The following is an 18,173-nucleotide window of genomic DNA, read 5'->3' on the forward strand; positions in this document are numbered from 1 at the left end:
CAACAAAACTTTATGCACAAAAGTGAGAAAGATTAAAGTATTTTCAAGAAAAAGAAAGAGCTATCGCTATTGTTATAATTTTCGATCTATTTATCAGTCACAACATAGTAAGAACTGTTCCAGAGGAGGAAAAAGTCAAATAGCCGCGAAAAAAATATATGTTTAATATATTGTACATATCCTTGTAACTCGATTTATAGTAATTTAGATTTATCTATAGCTTTTAAGCAAGTGACGTAATAATAGAAGATTTGATACTTTAAGTTTAACATGTTTTAACTATGTATGATCGGCTTATATAAAGAGTTGTTCTTCGTGGCGTGCTTTAAAAATCATTAAATATATGAAAAAAATATACATATATATATATATATGAAACATAGATTCTGGAAAGAGAAACACGTTAACGTTGAAAAGATTCACAATAAAGTGCTAGACTCTGATTTTTTTTATTAGAAATATAGTGTTGTTGTTTTGTGCCTCGTATATGCTCACTCGTATCAACGTTGTTTTCTTTGCAGAAAAAAAAAGAAATTAAGGTGTAACATAATAATGTACATAATTTTTATTCGAAGTTGATATTAACTTAGAGCCACGCCACGAGATCGTCCAAATGTAAAAAAATAAAAATTATATATATAATATACATACAATATATATACATACAATATGTATATATATATATAATATGTATATATATATATATATACATATATATATATATATATATATATATATATATATATATATATATACATATATATATACATATATATATATACATATATATATACATATATATATACATATATATATACATATATATATATACATATATATATACATATATATATACATATATATATACATATATATATATACATACACATATATACATACACATCTATATACATACACATATATATACATACACATATATATACACAAATTCTTACATTGTTACTTATATATTGCTAATAAATCTTAATTTTACATCTTAAGGCTTATGCTATAAAAAGGGTATTGGTTTCTGGCTTTAACATTTAAGAAAAATGTATAATAAAAAAATGTATAATCTTTATATGAAATATTTTATTGGAATAAAATATTTCATATAAAAATTGTGTACTAGAGAAATATTGCAAAAGACGTGATTATGTTTACATACGTAATATGAAAACATAAAATATACACATATATATATACATATATATGTATATATATATATATATATATATATATATATATATATGTATGTATATATAAGCATATTTTTCATCATCCATGTTCGTAGTACCGCTATTTCTATGCCCAGTGAAATATTACAACTCATACAATCGACTTTACTAATTTGTCTCATTCCATAGCAGTCTTACAACTTGTTATATATATATATATATATATGGATCACAAGATTATATCAAATGTTTATAAAATTATTTTAATGTAAAGTCTAGTCGTCGCTTCGAGACCGCAAATATTAGCTCGATATCTCCCGAAAAACAATAATAGTAAAACGAAAAAAATGGCGAACGATGCCACATTTCGATGGCTTGTCAGCGAGAATTGACCGATTAATGAATTGACGAACTCGTTCATTTAAGAATTCTAGAGATCTGCAGCTGCGCCTAGAGATCGCTTTGCTGATATCGATCATGCACATGTATCCAAAAGTTCGGGCCGAATACCGAGTAGACTAGTTGGAAAACGCGGATTTCGTTTGCGTACAATAGTGCCTTTTCGAGAAGAATCTTCCGAATTGTTATACAAAAATCGCGCTCTTATATGCACTTGCAGATGTATGCACAATTGACGAAAATAAAAGCGCTGCTAATTTTAAGTAAAATACATTTAAAAATTGCTCGAGAAAAAGAACTCGTTCATAGCAGCTGCTAGATAAATCAGGGCCGTTTAAAAAGCAAAGTGTGAGACCGATAATAAAGATAAATAAATCAAGTTCAAGCCTTTCATTAAAGATATTGCATATTTTTTCAAAGTTTGATATTGATTCGCGTGGGCCGGTAGAACGTTTCTTGCATGGATTGTCATCTAAAAAACAAGAAAAAAAACGCCCGATCAGTCTACTGGCTCCATAGAATAATAAATGCGTCGACCTACATGTAAATATGCAAAAAAATATATTTATATATAGATATACACATACGCTCACACATATATCCATGTAATAAATTACAAACGAATATCGTGGCTTAGAAAATTGGGGGAAGAAAGGAGAGAGAGAGAGAGCATAATTCGTAATCAATATCTAGAAAGGCCATAGTGAATGCAAATGAAGATGTATAATGTGGCGATGAAATGTGTGCGAGTCTTGTACATGTAGTCAACTGTAACGTTTGTGAATACATAAAATAAAAAACCAAAAAAACCGATCATTGGCATCTTTTTTCTAAAAAGATACATCTTGAAAAATCTAATATTGCATATCGATACAATTATAATTTATAATAACTTAATTCTACATTAAATAAATATTACTTTTTCACATGTATTTTCTTTCTCTCTTTCTCTTTGGGCAATAATATACACTGAGTTGTTATGTATCTCCATGTTATTATTTTGTACATTATTACCTTTTTTTATTTATCTTTTTTATTTATAATAAGAAATAAGTAATTATTTTATAATCTATCATGTATAATTTTGAATTTACTTAATATTGGAATTACAATCATGATATCTATTATTGCTTCAAAATAAGAAAATATTATATGCATAATTATATATGTATAAAAATTCTCATGTTATACACTTATGTCTCAATATATATGCACATACACATACAAACAAATGTATGAGAATTATGAGTGTAGTGTTATTACAATTTATGATTATCAAGATTAATTTTTCGACATATTACAATAATATAATTATATGATTTCACTGAATTTTTCTCTCTTTCTCTCTCTTATGTGAAATAGCAATAACAGTTAAGAGAATATATAAGGGAATCTGTTTCTGAAAACTGTAGAGATTAGAGAAGGAGAGAGAAATATGTTTTTGTTTTGGTCAGGATATTCATCCAATCCAAAGTTCTCGAGGCATCTGATAAAATCAAGAAAATGGCGATAAAAATTTCTGGAAAATTCTTTTAGAAACGTGAAACTCGCCCGCAAAATAGCTTACGATGATCTCGACACAATAACAGATGATAACAGATTTCTTATACCTAATCTTCGTGTCCTGACAACTCTAATTGGATCGAATTTCCTCGAAATGTTGCAAAGGCTGGTCATCATTTGTACTTACTTGTATTCACTATTATTTGTCCGAATGATCCCGAATTCTACGTATTCTGGTTATGCTTCTACCGACTCTCCAGGCAATTTGCGCTCGACTCTTCCCGCCTGATTCGCCTGATGATAGTCTCGCGCCTCGCGCACGTTGCCGGAGCGATAAATTTACCTAACCTAAAACCGTAATCACACTACGGGTTGCGGGCTTGGTTCCGGTTGGAATTGACCAATCAGAGTAGCCGGCCGACAAATTGCTTTGTTCTAATTGGTCAATTTCAACCGCAACCAAGCCCGCAATCCGTAGTGTGATTACGGCTTAACTTGTGAAAATGTTGTTCTCTCTCTCTCTCAAGGCAGATTCTCATCGCGCTTTTAGGCCGGGTCTACAATAGGCAATTAGAAGCCTCAAGCCTTGAGAGATTGACCAATCACAGTCAAGTATGAAGAGAATACCCGACTGTGATTGGTCAATTTCTTAAGGCTTAGGGCCTCCGCACAAGGTGTTCCGTATCGCATTACGTTACGTTAAGTATAGATCGTAAATTTAACTCCGTACGTAAAATTAAACTTCAGTCAACGCACAGAAGAAATCGTAACGTAAAGACGAAATGTCTTTACGTTACGATTTCTTCTGTGCGTTGACTGAAGTTTAATTTTACGTACGGAGTTAAATTTACGATCTATACTTAACATAACGTAATGCGATACGGAACACCTTGTGCGGAGGCCCTTAGACCCAGTTCCACAACTTATTCTAACCAAAGTTTAGCTCGTTAAAGGACGATTTACATTGCGTCCAAAGCCCATTGTATCCAATCAGACGTCATATATCAGACATTGGACGCAATGTAAATTCTCCTTTAATAAGTTAAGGCCATGGCACACAAAAAAACGTAAGCAGTAAAACGTAGTCAGTAAGCAAATTGACCAATCATGATTGAGCAGTAAGCAGCCATATTAAAACGTAAGAAAACATAAGAATTCCGATTGGTCGATTTCCTTACTGACTACGTTTTACTGCTTAGGGCCTGAGCAGAATGGCTGCCTTATAATTTTAAGACTATGTTTTATGCCTTAGGTCTTTGTCTTAAGTAACGCACAATACTGTGTGTTATGTCCCGAGTCTTATGTATACGCGAACGTTTGTAAGGGCCTGAGCAGAATGGCTGCCTTATAATTTTAAGACTATGTTTTATGCCTTAGGTCTTTGTCTTAGGTAACGCACAATACTGTGTGTTATGTCTCGAGTCTTATGTATACGCGAACGTTTGTAAGAAATAAACGTTCGCGTATACATAAGACTCGAGACATAACACACAGTATTGTGCGTTACCTAAGACAAAGACTTAAGGCATAAAACATAGTCTTAAAATTATAAGGCAGCCATTCTGCTCAGGCCCTAAGAAATAAACGTTCGCGTATACATAAGACTCGAGACATAACACACAGTATTGTGCGTTACCTAAGACAAAGACCTAAGGCATAAAACATAGTCTTAAAATCTTAAGGCAGCCATTCTGCTCAGGCCCTTACGTATTTTTGTGTGCCAGGGCTCTTAAACTTCGGTTAAAGTAAGTTGTGGAACCGGGCCTTACATTGCGTCCAATGTTCGATGTATGACGTCCGATTGGATACAGTGGGCTTTGGATGCAATGTAAATACTCCTTTAACGAGCTAAACTTCGGTTAAAGTAAGTTGTGGAACTGGGCCTCAATGTTCGAATTATGATCAATTGCTGACTCTGACAAAAAAGTACAACTGGTAGCGTATATAATACCTTCCGAATTTTCTCTTTGATTTCGTAAAGCCGATCTGAGCTTTTTTAGTTCCATTCTACGTTTTTTGAATTTTGTACTTCTCATCACTTCCCTCCGTTTCCAAGCAATTTTCTGAACTCTGGATACAAAACGTGAATGATGCTTTCCCGGGGATAAACTTATTTTTTTCAAAATTTCCTGGATGTAACCTTGTCCAAGATTTTTTTGACTTACAGTGCAAGTGAATCTGTAATCTGATGATGCAGTCTGACTCAAACAAAATCTTTTAGGATGTTTGCTAGACATTGAAGCATTGAGAGACTCATTGACATTAGAGGAAAAATCTCTGGCAAACTTTTCTGCATTTGCAGCAAGTTTGTCAAAAATAACACGAAGAGCTTCGAATAGGTGTGGATTATAAAGCCTCAGGAATTCTTTAAAAGGAATTCTTTATGAAATTATATTCACCTTTGTGCTATATGGGATTGAAGCAAAAAATAGAAACCAAAAAAATTGAAAAATTACAAGCTCGTTCTATATAAAATATTATCAATTATTTCACTGACACCAAAAAATAAAATAATTTTGTTGTTATTTATAAGATAATTTAAAAACTGTTTTTAAATATATGATAATATACGATAATATTAAATATACGATAATATTTATAAATATATATATATATATATATATATATATATATATATGTATAAATTTGATTTGTTTTTTTAATTTTTCTCAACATTACTCTACCATTAAAAAAAAGTTCAAATGTTCGGAGTTTCAAACTTCAGAGTATGTCAAACTTCATGCGCATCGTTTGACAAATGAGGTTATGCAGTGTTGCCACGGTTTATCATCGATATTGCGTCAAACCGATAATACCAATAATCACAGTTATTTTTTAATAATAATTTCAAAACGAGCAAGTAAATCGTTTTAAAACTTTGTGGGAACATTTTTATATGTATGAAGAATATAATATTACAAAATCAAATTTTTATCATTGTTTTTTCATAGTTTGTGAATAATTTATTATCTGTCTCTTGAACGTTTACATATATAACGTTTATATATATATATATATGCTTTTTTATTGCATTACATGAACATTAACATATATTTTCATGTTATATTATATGACGTATGAAATATATAATATATACATTTGTTATATTATAAGATATGGAAAAAATATGTAACATATATATCTATGTTATGTTATAGTTATTATTTAAAATGTATCTGATACATATATAAATGATACATTCAATGTTGCTGACATAGAGCCATATCACAAACGTAACATTCCCAGTGAGAAATGATAAGTCGGATAGACGTCTAAGACGTTTAATAAACGTCTATTAGACATCTATTAAACGTCTTAGACGTCTATTTGACTTATCTTTTCTCACTGGGTTACTTATACAAGTAATATTACATGTAATATTTATGACATTCGTGTTATGTTACAATTACATCTATGTAATATATTGTGGTTTGCTGGGATAGTATGACAGTCGAACATTCAGATCTTTAGCTATGTGTTTAAAGCGCTCGGAAATTGAAGGAACATAAGGTATTGTGAAATACGTAATGACCTGTTGATGCCTGTATCTGAAGTGAAAAGAAGTTTTTTAAGACGGTTAGAACAAGTATGTAGAATAAAATCTAAAGGATAACCATTGTTCAATAAAATATTTATAGCAATTTTAATGTTTTTATAATGAAAAACGGGGTGGGACAAAAGAAAAACCTTGTCTATTAAGCCAATTAATGTACCTCTTTTTTGGCAAAATATTTTAAACTGTTGTTCTAATTCATTATGGATAAATAGAAATAGATTTTTAATGAAATTCTTGAATATTTCCACAATTTCAATAACTGATGTCAAAAACATCCGATTCATGGAAGCACCTTTGCTGCTGGCCATTTTGCCACCCCTGAGCGCGCGAAATTCTAGCCCTGTCATTCGTGATCTTTAAACCTTTCTCATTTGAAAACTATTATAGCCTCGACATTTTCGTATTAGAATTTTCGTCTTAAAATGTTACAAAGAATTTGTCATTAAAATATTTGTCGCGCATTTAGGTACAATTGTAATTTATTTGTACTTGATTATTATATTATACGTAATTTATTTTTACTTGACAATATGTAATTTATTTTTACTTGATTATTATACTATGTGTATTATTATTAAACTTGCAAAATATCTAATTGCTATATTAGATACAATGATGCACGATAAAAAAAAATATTAAAAACGTTATGGCAAAATCTATTTTTCAAAAACGCATTGTCTTACGATACGGATACGAACGAATTTTTAAATCGGTGTCTATGGAGAAGACTTTCCTCCTCTTATGTTTCTGCCTCACGTGGCGATAAATGACCGATCTGTCTGTAGTACAACGTTGACAATATGGACATTTAAAACGCGGCTTTTGTTCACAAACGTATCTCTGATGACGGTCCAGGCTTGATTTGTGACAATATTCGTTTGAACAGTTTGGTCTTGGACACTTAAACTTCTTTTTCTTAATAATAAGCCTATGATTGTGTATTGTTGGCTGATCAAAACCTTGTGAGTCGCGTTGAGCCTGTTGTGCGGGGTGTTGGGCGGGGTCTTGGGACGGTCCAGCTCGATTGTTGTCCTGCTCCACATCATTTAGATCGTTCATATCGTCGTCCAGCGTCAGGTCTTCGACACACTCCTTAGATTCCTCTAGGTATTCAGACTTTGACTCGATAAGATTATCATTTGTCTCGAGTGGCTGTAATATCTCGTCGGCGGGTTTCGTCAACTGCGTCATCAAAGCTGACCTGCCGAGAGAGTCAATCGAGTTTGCGTGCACTTTCTCGTCTGTCACAGGCGCGATTCCAAGAGCTGGTACACCCATTTGTTGAGGCATGTCACTGGAATTCGATGCATCTTGCATTTCTAACGTATTATTATCTTCGCTCCTTCTTCTCCGAAACCTATTTCTTTTTCTAGATGTTGGACTTTGTGAGTCTTCTCTCGAGCAGAGCCTTTTCAAACCTTGAGTACTAGCCGTTTCCTCCGGTAAATCTCCTACAGGACCTTGCGCCACACTCTGTCTAGGAACTTTGTTCTTTTCTATCGTTAGATCGGAAGACGCGTGTAGAATGTCTAACGATGGTGAAACGTGTGCTATCGGCTGAGAGGCGGTTTTCTGTGGTCTAAACTCCGTCTTAGTACTGCCAGCAGTTTTACTTTCCGAAAGGCCCTTAATTTGCAAAGACTCAGCGGCTTTGAGGAGTGCTGCCAATTGGTCTTGGGAAATGTTGACTTCCCCCCTATACATATAGTCCATCATTGCCTTAAGTTCCTTGAATTTAACATCCTTGAGTATGAAGACTGGATGCTTGTCATAGTGTTCGCTGAGAAGGCACTCAAAATATGGACTGCACGCGGAGAGGACTACTTTGTGAGCCTTGAGAGTTTTCCCCTCTGCTACCAAGGTGCAGTCGACCAGTGTTCCGCTTTCGAGGAGTGTGTCGAAATTTTGAATTAACGTACTTTGGTGGTTGTTCCACCTGAGATAAAACTGTTGGTCGTCCTCCATTTTCTTAATTGTGGCTTCGTTTCTTCGTTTGAGTGTGAAAGATGGTGATATTAGATGGCCGCGGTTTTCTGTGAGAGAAACCACGCCGTCAGGAAATGGGCGAGCCGGGAGGGGAATGCCGGAGGATTGAGATTTCGAGTTTAATAAGCACAATAAATGACCCGGAGAGTACCGAGGTTGAGATTGAGTGTTTATTGGATACACGATAGCACCGCGGAATAAAGGCCAGAAACGCGCGGCCAGTTTACCGATGGCTACAGGCCAAACTCGCGACGAGTACAACAATACTGCCCGAGGAACGACCACGACCATAAGGCTTAAGGCCAGAGCACAGACTTTTGCATAACGCATAACGCATAGTGCATAATGCGGCGTCTACAATGAGATTTTAAGGCGTAAGACTTAAGAAATTGACCAATCACAGTCGAGTATTCTCTTCATACTTGACTGTGATTGGTCAATTTCTTAAGTCTTACGTCTTAAAATCTCATTGGCCGCATTCAGCGGACTCAACCGCTAAGTAGCAATCGAACATGATTGGTTTCTACTTTCAGGTCCGACCAATCAGCATCGAATTACATCGGAAAATCTAGTAATGTTGCCCAACTGTTGAGTCTGCTGAATGCGACCATTGTAGACGCCGCATAACGTAATGCACGGCAACGCACAGACTTGTGCATAAAGGTGCCATTTCATACATCGCTCTATCGCTCGATTTTAGCGACATAATGACGTCACGTAGTCGTCAGCGACGGGATTCTGTAGTTGGATTTTTCCAACTACAAGCGACATTCACAAGCGATAATTTTGAAATTTTAAGACTCAAAGTTACGTTCCAAAACGTAAGTAACCGAAGGAAATTTTACTCGATGGCCGATTTGAACTAATCAGAAAGGCTTAAAAGAGTTTCGGAACAGCGATTCGAGTAAAATTTCCTCGGTTACTTACGTTTTGGAACGTAGTCCAAATGGATAATCAAAGAGTATAATAAGTATATAATTTTGTAATAAATATTAAATATATATAATAATATTTTATAATGTAATTTTATACATAATAAAAATGTAAATATAAATCTGCTGATATATAAGGTTATGTTAAAAATCTTTTGCGTAATGGCAAGAGAACATTAAAATAAACGAAATATTTTTATTTATAGAATATGTCATGTGAAACTATTTGTAATGAGGATGAAGTACCGACGCATACATGTCTCGAAGGCTATTCCAATTTTATTACGGATGAAAATTTGTGTTTTTATCCTGTATTAAGTAGAATGTTTGTATTTATAAATTTTATATTAGTTAATTACAAAAATAATCTGTTTTATAATGTTTTTAGATGATGGAGTAACCCAAACACTTTTTTTTTTGTATCGTTTCTTTTTTTCTTCTAAATAATAAAGAACTGCCACTACTGTTAATCTTTTCTTTATATTATTCTGCTTTATATTATTTTCATTTATAATTTTTGTGCACTCATCCAATTATAATATTTTCTTGCTTGTAACATTTTGTTTATATTTATTTTATACTGTGCGTGTCTCAACAGAACTTTTCTTTCTAAATCGCTGCTGGAGCCCTTTTCATGCTCAATAGCTAGTCGCTAGCGACAATCTAGTTACGTGACTTTTTTATCGCTCAAAACGAGCGATGAGCGACACATGAAAAGGTACCTTAAGGCATACGAATTTTGCATTACCTTAACTTAAAGGCGCAGAAACTGGTTATGGCTGTCAATTGTCGCTTATAAATATATAATATTAGATAATGTGCGCAGCATAACCGCGATCATGAATATTATATCTAATCATGTCACATCCTGCGTAAGTATTTGTAGATATTATATATGAAACACGGTACAAAAGTTTTTTATACGAATGTAATGATAATGTAAATAATGTTTCAGGTTAAATCGCTTTCGCTTACGAGAAGCGTATCGATAAGTTGCTTCAGACAGAAAGACGATTTCCAAGATTTGATTCATCCAGAAGGGCGGGAACCCAACATTCCGCATTATGTGGAACGCGAAGGAGAAAATGCTGATTTAAAGAGAGCACGGTATCATGCTATTTTTATCAGAGTAAACAAATTAATCTCACTGACAGAAAGTAACAAATTCCTCTTGTCATTATATATATGTATTATATTACATATCTTATTTGTTATAGTTATAATTAACTCGATTATATTATTAGAATTATATATATATCTTATAAACATAAACATTTTTTTGCAATACGTTTTATTTTCTACTTTAGATTGACATATCAATCTCGTAAACGTGGAATGTTGGAGAATGGTTTGCTTCTTAGTACATTCGCAAAAAAGTATTTGAATACATTCAATGACACACAGTTAACATTGTACGATCAACTTATAAATTTGCCGACTAATGATTGGGATATTTTTTACTGGGCAACTGGTGTTAAGCCTACTCCGCCTGAATTTAATAATGAAGTGATGGATTTGTTGAAAAAACATACTCGGAATGAAGATCGACAAAGTAGGATAATACAACCTGATCTGTAAATAATGTATTACCATAGTAACAATATTAACAGAATGTAATGTATAGTAATATATCATTTCTAGATTAATACAATTAGAATAAATAATAAATTATTGTATGTGTAAAATTATCAAAGAGAAAATTTTCTTTTTTGACCTGAATTACTTTTTCTATTATCATTATATATTCACATTAAATAATTAACAGATCACAAAGATATGTTGTTTAGATGTATCAAATATGTGCTTTAGCACTTATTTTGTAACTTGCTATTTTTTTGTGTCTAACAAAATCATTTATATTAAATAAAATATTTTATTATAAAAACCATTTTATATACACTTCGAGAATTCTTAGAGAACATATATAAATATAACAATTTATACAGAAACTTGTTATCAAATTGTTTATTCTATAAAATGACTAAAACTCTACAAATAATTTCAGCCATTCTATATCTCAAGACTTGTACAAAGATTACAAACGCACCACAAATTTTTAAAAAATAATATATTAGAGATGGAGAAAGGAAACATAATTAACTAATGTGCATGTATCTATTAGGATTTGCGAGATATTGTTTCGTTTGACTAAAACTTGCAAGTCCTATCATTTTCTTTGTAGTTGCATTAGACCTTGTTGCTGAATTTTTTGATGTGCCTCTTGACGAACCTCTCCCCCTTCCCGCGTTACTAATGTGCGAAAAACAACATCCATTATCATATAAAAATAATTTCTAAAAAGATACAATCATGTATTTTTATATTACCTTGAGCCACCTCGTCTATATTTTTTATTGGTACTGTTAGATCTACCACCGATCTTCCGTTTCTTACCGCGATTGCTAGTATTACTATTATGAGAATAGTTGGAACCGTTATCATCATCCCAGGTACTATTGTTATCATTATCATTATCTTCCTCTTCATCATTTTCATTTTCCAATACTGAGAATAAAAAGATTACTCGATATAATATGGAATATTATTTTACACATAATCTTATAATTCATTATATATGCAAGTATCGTATATATACCGATTTTTTCTGCTGCATATTTTTGTGTAATCTCTAAGAGGGCTTTGCCATATTTAACAAAGTTAGCCTTAGTGACGTGTGGTATTTGTAACATGGCTTCTTCAGTCTCTGGTAAACGCTGGCTCATGGCTCTAACAGCTACCATATTCATGATAGAGGAAGCAGAAACATCCAATGTACTAGCAATTCCTCGTATTATTGTCATCAATTCGGCATAGCAACGGTCTTGCAATTCTTTTATAACGCCATCAATTTTCTTTGTAACTGTCGAAACTGTGGCCGTGCCGCTCGTAGATTTATTTGATTGTCTTACTGGAATTTGTACCTATTTGAAATTAAATACAATATATAAAATATAATGAGATGCAATAAAAAACTTCAATATATGTGCTTATATGATTTGAATATAATAATTAAAGCATATGCTACAAATTTTTATTCAATTATATCTTTTATATTTCGCGAATTTTTTTTTATTTTTTACTTCAAATAATACCTTTGTATCTTTTTTCGTCATGAGTTCACTTGCTTTTGGCCCGATTTTTAAATATGCACAAGCAATCTCATTATTAATATACATATTTTCTTGCAAATACTCTTGCAATACCATATAATGTAAAAGACGTTCTATGTTATTTTTGTTCCACGATTTGCCACGACCATATAGAGGATGATTTGTAAGACCTATAATTATAATTTATGAAAGAATACTTAATAATATATTATTATGAATACTGATTTATTATTTGGAATATAAACTGGATACAAACCTGAATCTCTAATCTTTTTAAGATCGCTGCCTTTAAAAATATTTGCCAAAAATATTAGTGTAAGTTTACAATTCTTTTTGTTGTTGATATCTCGCACAGCTTTCATAATCTCTTTTGCATCTTCAGTTACATCCAGCATTGTAATCTCTTCCTAAAATTATTCAGTTCAGTTATAATTCCATTATGTTAATATTTATTCAATACATACCTTGCATCTGCAGTTATCACATGCAGTTGTCTTATTTGAGATACACTGTTGTCTATCAAATATTTCTCCAAAGTAATTAAGCTGCAATGACCTACGACAATCTGTAGTATTTTCACAAAATGCTACCATCTTAAATAGATTATCCATATGTGTACTGATGACTTGTGGACTTGGATTGTCCAATTCGATCATTTTTCTAATTCTGTGCATATCTGCATAATGATAAAATAAAATGCAATCTGCTATTTCACCATCACGGCCAGCGCGGCCACTTTCCTGATAATAGCCTTCTATAGATTTTGGTAGAGCTGCATGTATTACAAAGCGAACGTTTGGTTTATCAATACCCATTCCAAAAGCTATAGTTGCGCAAATAACATGTATCTAAAAAAAAAATGTATGCATAAGAATACAACATTGTGTGAGACAAGATAAATATAATTATAATAAAAAAAGCTATATACATAAATATTTAAAAATTAGCATTAAATTAAATATATAAAGCATATACTTCATCGGCAATCCATCTTCCTTGACAGTTGCCTCTTTGATTATCTGTGAGTCCTGCGTGATAACTTAATGCCTTGATACCATTCTTCTTCATTTGCGCAGCATAATCGTCGCAATCTTTGCGCGATAAACAATATACAATGCCGCAAGTATTTCTATACTTTGTCATTATCATGGCAACAACTTCATCAGAGCAATTTTTTCCTTTCTTTGTGATTATACTATACCTTAAATTGGGTCTGTTGAAACCCGACATAAACCTAAAAATATAACCATTAATTATTTTAGTAGAATATATATACACATATACATATATGTAAACGTATATAATGTGTGTGAATACTTATATGTATTAAACATACCATTTTGGATTAGTCATACCCAATTGATGTAAAATATCTGTTCTAACACGTGGTGTAGCCGTTGCAGTTAGAGCCATTGTCGGTACTTTGGGATAATTGTCTCTGAGACATTTTAATCGCTTGTAATCTGGTCTGAAATCGTGACCCCACTGACTCACGCAGTGCGCTTCATCAATGACAAATCTTGCTAGCAATTCTCTTTCGTATAAAATAGTTAGGGTATTACATAATTTTGTTGAGGCAGAGATTTTCTCTGGTGTTACATATAGTATTTTGAGAATGGGTTCTTTTTTGGCAAGTTCCCTGTACACTGCTTCTGCTTGATTATCTGTTATAGAACTGGATAAGTGAGCTGCAGGAATCTGCAAGTTTACAAGATATCAAGGTTTAAATAAAATAAAAATAATATAAAACAATATAGCATATGCTTGTCATACATAAAAAATTTATAAATATTTATAAATTTATAAATATGTTAATAAAAAATGTTTAAATATATTTAAAATGTATAACATTTTCCCTTTCTTACATCAAGTGAAGTAAGCTTTTGAACTTGATCTAAAATAAGACTTTTCAATGGTGAGATAACAATTGTTAATCCAACACTTAATAGCGCAGGCAGTTGATAACAAAGAGATTTTCCACCTCCAGTTGGCATCAAAACGAAGCAATCAAATCCCAATAGAGTTGCATTAATAGCTTGCAATTGATTTGGTCTAAATGTATATAAGCCAAATCTTTGTCGAAATATCTGAAATAAGAGAATATAATTAATATATGGACAATACTACAATATTTTTTCTATTATATTCATATGTAATTTGTGTATATAAAAAAAATACTTATTATAATTGTATTATATCTGTCTAACTTAAGTAAGAATTATTAGAAAATATTTATATACCTTTAACATTTCTTGCGAATGTGAATAAGTTAAACCATCAAATTCTCCACTAATACCATCATTTTTATAATTACCAGTAAATTTACCAAATTCTATATTATCTTTCTCAAATTTCGATTTTGTTTTAGCATCATTGTGCTTACTACTTTGTCCATAGTGAGGCTCGGGCCAATCTATGAATTAAAGCAAAACGGTTATTAATCAGATCGTTATCATAAATAGCAACAAAAATTGCATATAAAATGTGTACCTATAGAATCATCGTTTATATCTATGTTACAATTTTCTTCCAATGCTGGAAATTTTTCCAATTCCTGTGTTAGTATGCTAGCTTTTGCAGAAACTGTATAACTGCCTATAAAATATTTTCTCATTAAAAATCTTTAATATAAAAAGGATCAATGTTTTATTTATTATCTGCCTTACTCTGAGATTTATTAGTAGTATTAATCCAATTGTTTGGACTGTTCCTGATGGTATTTCTTTGCATAGATATATTTGTTTCACTCTTTGTTGGTGTCTTAATACTATCATTAAATGTATCTTTTATGGAAACATATTCAGAATCTATTGAAGAATTCATTGTCTTTGATGTTTGTTGATCTTTCTCCCACATCTTTGCTATAGTTTTAGAAATTTCAGTGCCTAATACTGTCTTGACAGGTCTTTTCAATTGAAAAGTGCTCTTCTTACTTGGAATTGTGATTTCAGGTGACTTGATTGTGGATTCTATATTACTCTCATGCTCTTTTGTATATGATTCTGTTACATTTGTTAAATTTTCATGAAAGTCTATTGCTTTAGATATTGAGGTACTCGATGTGTCAAAATCATTATTTATCAGACAACCCTCAGGTACATACGATATTGGTCTCTCGTTTGAGTTTGACACAGATTCAGGAGTTCCTGAAGATACAGATACATCTGTTTCATCTTCTTTTTGTAATTTTGATAATTTTGTCTGCATTAAACGCAATTTAGCTTTTACATGTCGATGTAGACCTTGTAATTTTTTGAAAGAATCTCGATCAAACTTTGGAAATTGTTCCAATATTGGTAATGGGATCAATTCGAGAGCAACATAAAACTTATCAAGAATTTCAATTTGAAGATCCTTCAAACCTTCGCGTCTTTCCAGCAACTTATCCTTTGTAATCTATGTACAATAGCCAGAAAGAAATAAGTACCTATTTTGGATATCTCACTTTGATCAATATTAATTTACAATATGAAACTTACGGGTATTGTAGACATCACTGGTTCCTTTTGAATAGATTCAATCCATGAATTCAACTGCTTATTAAAACCTAAATCTTTAAGATTCACTCTAATATCAGGGCCTACCCATTCTTTTCTTGGCGATCCTTTGCCACTATATTTTGAGCAAGGACTATCAGTATCAGAATCTGAAATTACATTATTTGCTTTTTGTTTATTACTGGTGTGTTTCTTAGGAGTCTTTAGATGCTCATTTTCTATGCTTTTTGGCGATGCATTAGTGACCTCACTAGGTTTTTCTTTATTTAATGTTGGACTATTGGAAGGAACATATTTGTTACATTCAGTATAGCTAGTAATTTCTGATACAATAGCAGATTGTTTCTCATATTTTTCTATCAATGTTCTATCTTTGTTCGGCTTTCGATTTAAGTGCAAACATTTTCTGTTTTTTCTATCTTCTTCACTGTCAGAAGATTCAGGAATAAAAGAAGTATTCATAGAGAATTCCTCTGTATTCTTCTGTAATATATTTGAAGATTTGGTTTCATTTTCAATCCTCTCCTTTTCCTCTATTGAATTTTCAACATAATATGGTTCAGATACGTTACTAATTTTATTTGCTTGAGTTTTAAATGGACTTTTGCACGAGTCTGAACTGTCTGAATTATCCTGTCAATTTAGAATATTGAAATAGCATAAATTGTATTGTAATCAGCAATAATTTTTTATAATTAATCAATTATTTTATGAATCATAATATATTTAATAAATTACGTAAACGATAATTATACAATTAATAAACAAAATTATAATCTTACAAGATCTATTATTGTATCTATTGTTACTAGATCTCCTGCCATTTTTCTTTGTTTATCACAATATAAATCATCCAAAGAATCATCATTTATTTCAATTTTCTCTTCTTTCACTGATTTTGGTGTACTAAAAAATAATTCTTTGAAACTTTTTAAAGAAATATATAAATAATCAAAATATATTACATAATTTAAAAAATTTAGATATATTATATACATTGAGATGTTTACTTAAAAGTAATAAATTTGACTTATTACCTAGATTGCAGAATATTGTTTTCGTTTGTTGCTTTTGCTAAAAATCCCACAATTGTAGATTGGATATTCTTTTGACCAAGCACCACCTTCTTTGACATTATTAGTAAAATTTGTGTAAAATCACAAAAACATATATAATTCGTTTCATTCGAATATCTTATCTCCTTGCTATGATAATTATTACATATACACACACACACACACTTTATTCAACTAGGCAGTGTAAACAGTAGAATAGAATACTTTAAGGTCTCTGCGATTTAAAAGAAAATACAAAACACAAGTTAATTAAATCTTAGAATTATGTGCGTTGAAAGACGCAGAACGTTATTAAAAAAGAAAGAAAAGAAAACAAACAGGTAAATATACATTACGTACAACATTAATAGACATATATTCTACAACAGGTTAGGTTAGAAAACGACATCAAGTATATCATACGTGTTTACGCAGAATAATGATATTAAATAATTAATTGTCAATTAATATAGTTATATAGAAAATATGAAGCAATAAAACGACGTATAAAATGAATATCATTAATTTACGCGATATTATTTAGCTCTCCCGCCATTAATCCAGATGAGATTCATCCATTTTGACGCCGATCATGCATACCAATATTTGAAAATTCTCCAAAGTTGTATTCGAAATCTATCCTACAAGTAGATTTTTTAACGCAATCTTGAAGGTATGCATTTATTGGATGTTGTTTCATGGAAAATTCATGAAGCGTCTCGTTTGACCACGTTGCAATTGGCAACAGCCTCGCCTATCGCCGTCGATCTGTGCCTAGGGTAACCAGCAACGATTGACCAATCAGAGAGTCCTATTTTGAATTGGCCAATTGGCGACATGGTCAATCGGATGCTACCCATCCAATAGAAAATATGGATTCGGATGACATTTTTGTCCCTAGAAAACGAATTCTGCTATTGGACGTCGAACACGGTGTAAATCCTACACAAAAGCTTC

The 18,173-nt window shown here is 31.8% G+C and overlaps 3 protein-coding genes and 2 long non-coding RNA genes across 11 annotated transcripts; 2 read left to right on the forward strand and 3 right to left on the reverse strand.

Moving 5' to 3' along the window:
- Positions 1–1,979: 1,979 nt before the first annotated feature.
- LOC145959656 (uncharacterized) lies at positions 1,980–3,616 on the reverse strand. Its single transcript, XR_014435118.1, has 2 exons — positions 3,268–3,616; positions 1,980–2,049 (listed from the first exon to the last, which is right to left on the reverse strand). It is a non-coding gene; the product is annotated as an uncharacterized LOC145959656 (long non-coding RNA).
- Positions 3,617–7,037: 3,421 nt separating this feature from the next.
- On the reverse strand, positions 7,038–8,934 carry LOC145959649 (uncharacterized). Its single transcript, XM_083078691.1, has one exon. The coding sequence runs from the start codon at positions 8,911–8,913 to the stop codon at positions 7,300–7,302; it is 1,614 nt and encodes a 537-aa protein (XP_082934817.1). The 5' UTR covers positions 8,914–8,934; the 3' UTR covers positions 7,038–7,299.
- LOC145959655 (uncharacterized) lies at positions 7,199–10,228 on the forward strand. 2 transcript variants are annotated; one of them, XR_014435116.1, is made up of 4 exons: positions 7,199–8,996; positions 9,156–9,443; positions 9,761–9,879; positions 10,153–10,228. It is a non-coding gene; the product is annotated as an uncharacterized LOC145959655 (long non-coding RNA). The 2 variants fall into 2 exon arrangements; XR_014435117.1 differs by lacking the exon at positions 10,153–10,228 and adding an exon at positions 9,943–10,024.
- A 59-nt stretch (positions 10,229–10,287) lies between these two features.
- LOC145959654 (succinate dehydrogenase assembly factor 2, mitochondrial) lies at positions 10,288–11,273 on the forward strand. Its single transcript, XM_083078703.1, has 3 exons — positions 10,288–10,426; positions 10,510–10,661; positions 10,862–11,273. The coding sequence occupies exons 1-3, from the start codon at positions 10,394–10,396 to the stop codon at positions 11,130–11,132; spliced, it is 456 nt and encodes a 151-aa protein (XP_082934829.1). The 5' UTR covers positions 10,288–10,393; the 3' UTR covers positions 11,133–11,273.
- A 136-nt stretch (positions 11,274–11,409) lies between these two features.
- Blm (Bloom syndrome helicase) lies at positions 11,410–17,846 on the reverse strand. Of its 6 annotated transcripts, none has more exons than XM_083078688.1 (16): positions 17,747–17,846; positions 17,199–17,451; positions 16,944–17,067; positions 16,144–16,794; positions 15,331–16,060; positions 15,155–15,259; positions 14,905–15,077; positions 14,530–14,751; positions 14,001–14,362; positions 13,640–13,898; positions 13,129–13,512; positions 12,921–13,071; positions 12,647–12,834; positions 12,151–12,475; positions 11,882–12,059; positions 11,410–11,804 (listed from the first exon to the last, which is right to left on the reverse strand). In XM_083078688.1, the coding sequence occupies exons 2-16, from the start codon at positions 17,294–17,296 to the stop codon at positions 11,651–11,653; spliced, it is 4,104 nt and encodes a 1,367-aa protein (XP_082934814.1). In that variant the 5' UTR covers positions 17,297–17,451; positions 17,747–17,846; the 3' UTR covers positions 11,410–11,650. The 6 variants fall into 6 exon arrangements, with proteins under 6 accessions (XP_082934814.1, XP_082934816.1, XP_082934815.1 ...); XM_083078690.1 differs by having other exon boundaries at positions 17,199–17,284; positions 17,747–17,826; XM_083078689.1 differs by having other exon boundaries at positions 17,199–17,287; positions 17,747–17,821.
- Between the last annotated feature and the right edge of the window lie 327 nt (positions 17,847–18,173).

The sequence above is a fragment of the Camponotus vicinus genome, unplaced genomic scaffold (assembly GCF_025532165.1).
Source record: "Camponotus vicinus isolate PSW18456_S1 unplaced genomic scaffold, iyCamVici1.0 SCAF_1, whole genome shotgun sequence".
Lineage (NCBI taxonomy): Eukaryota > Metazoa > Arthropoda > Insecta > Hymenoptera > Formicidae > Camponotus > Camponotus vicinus.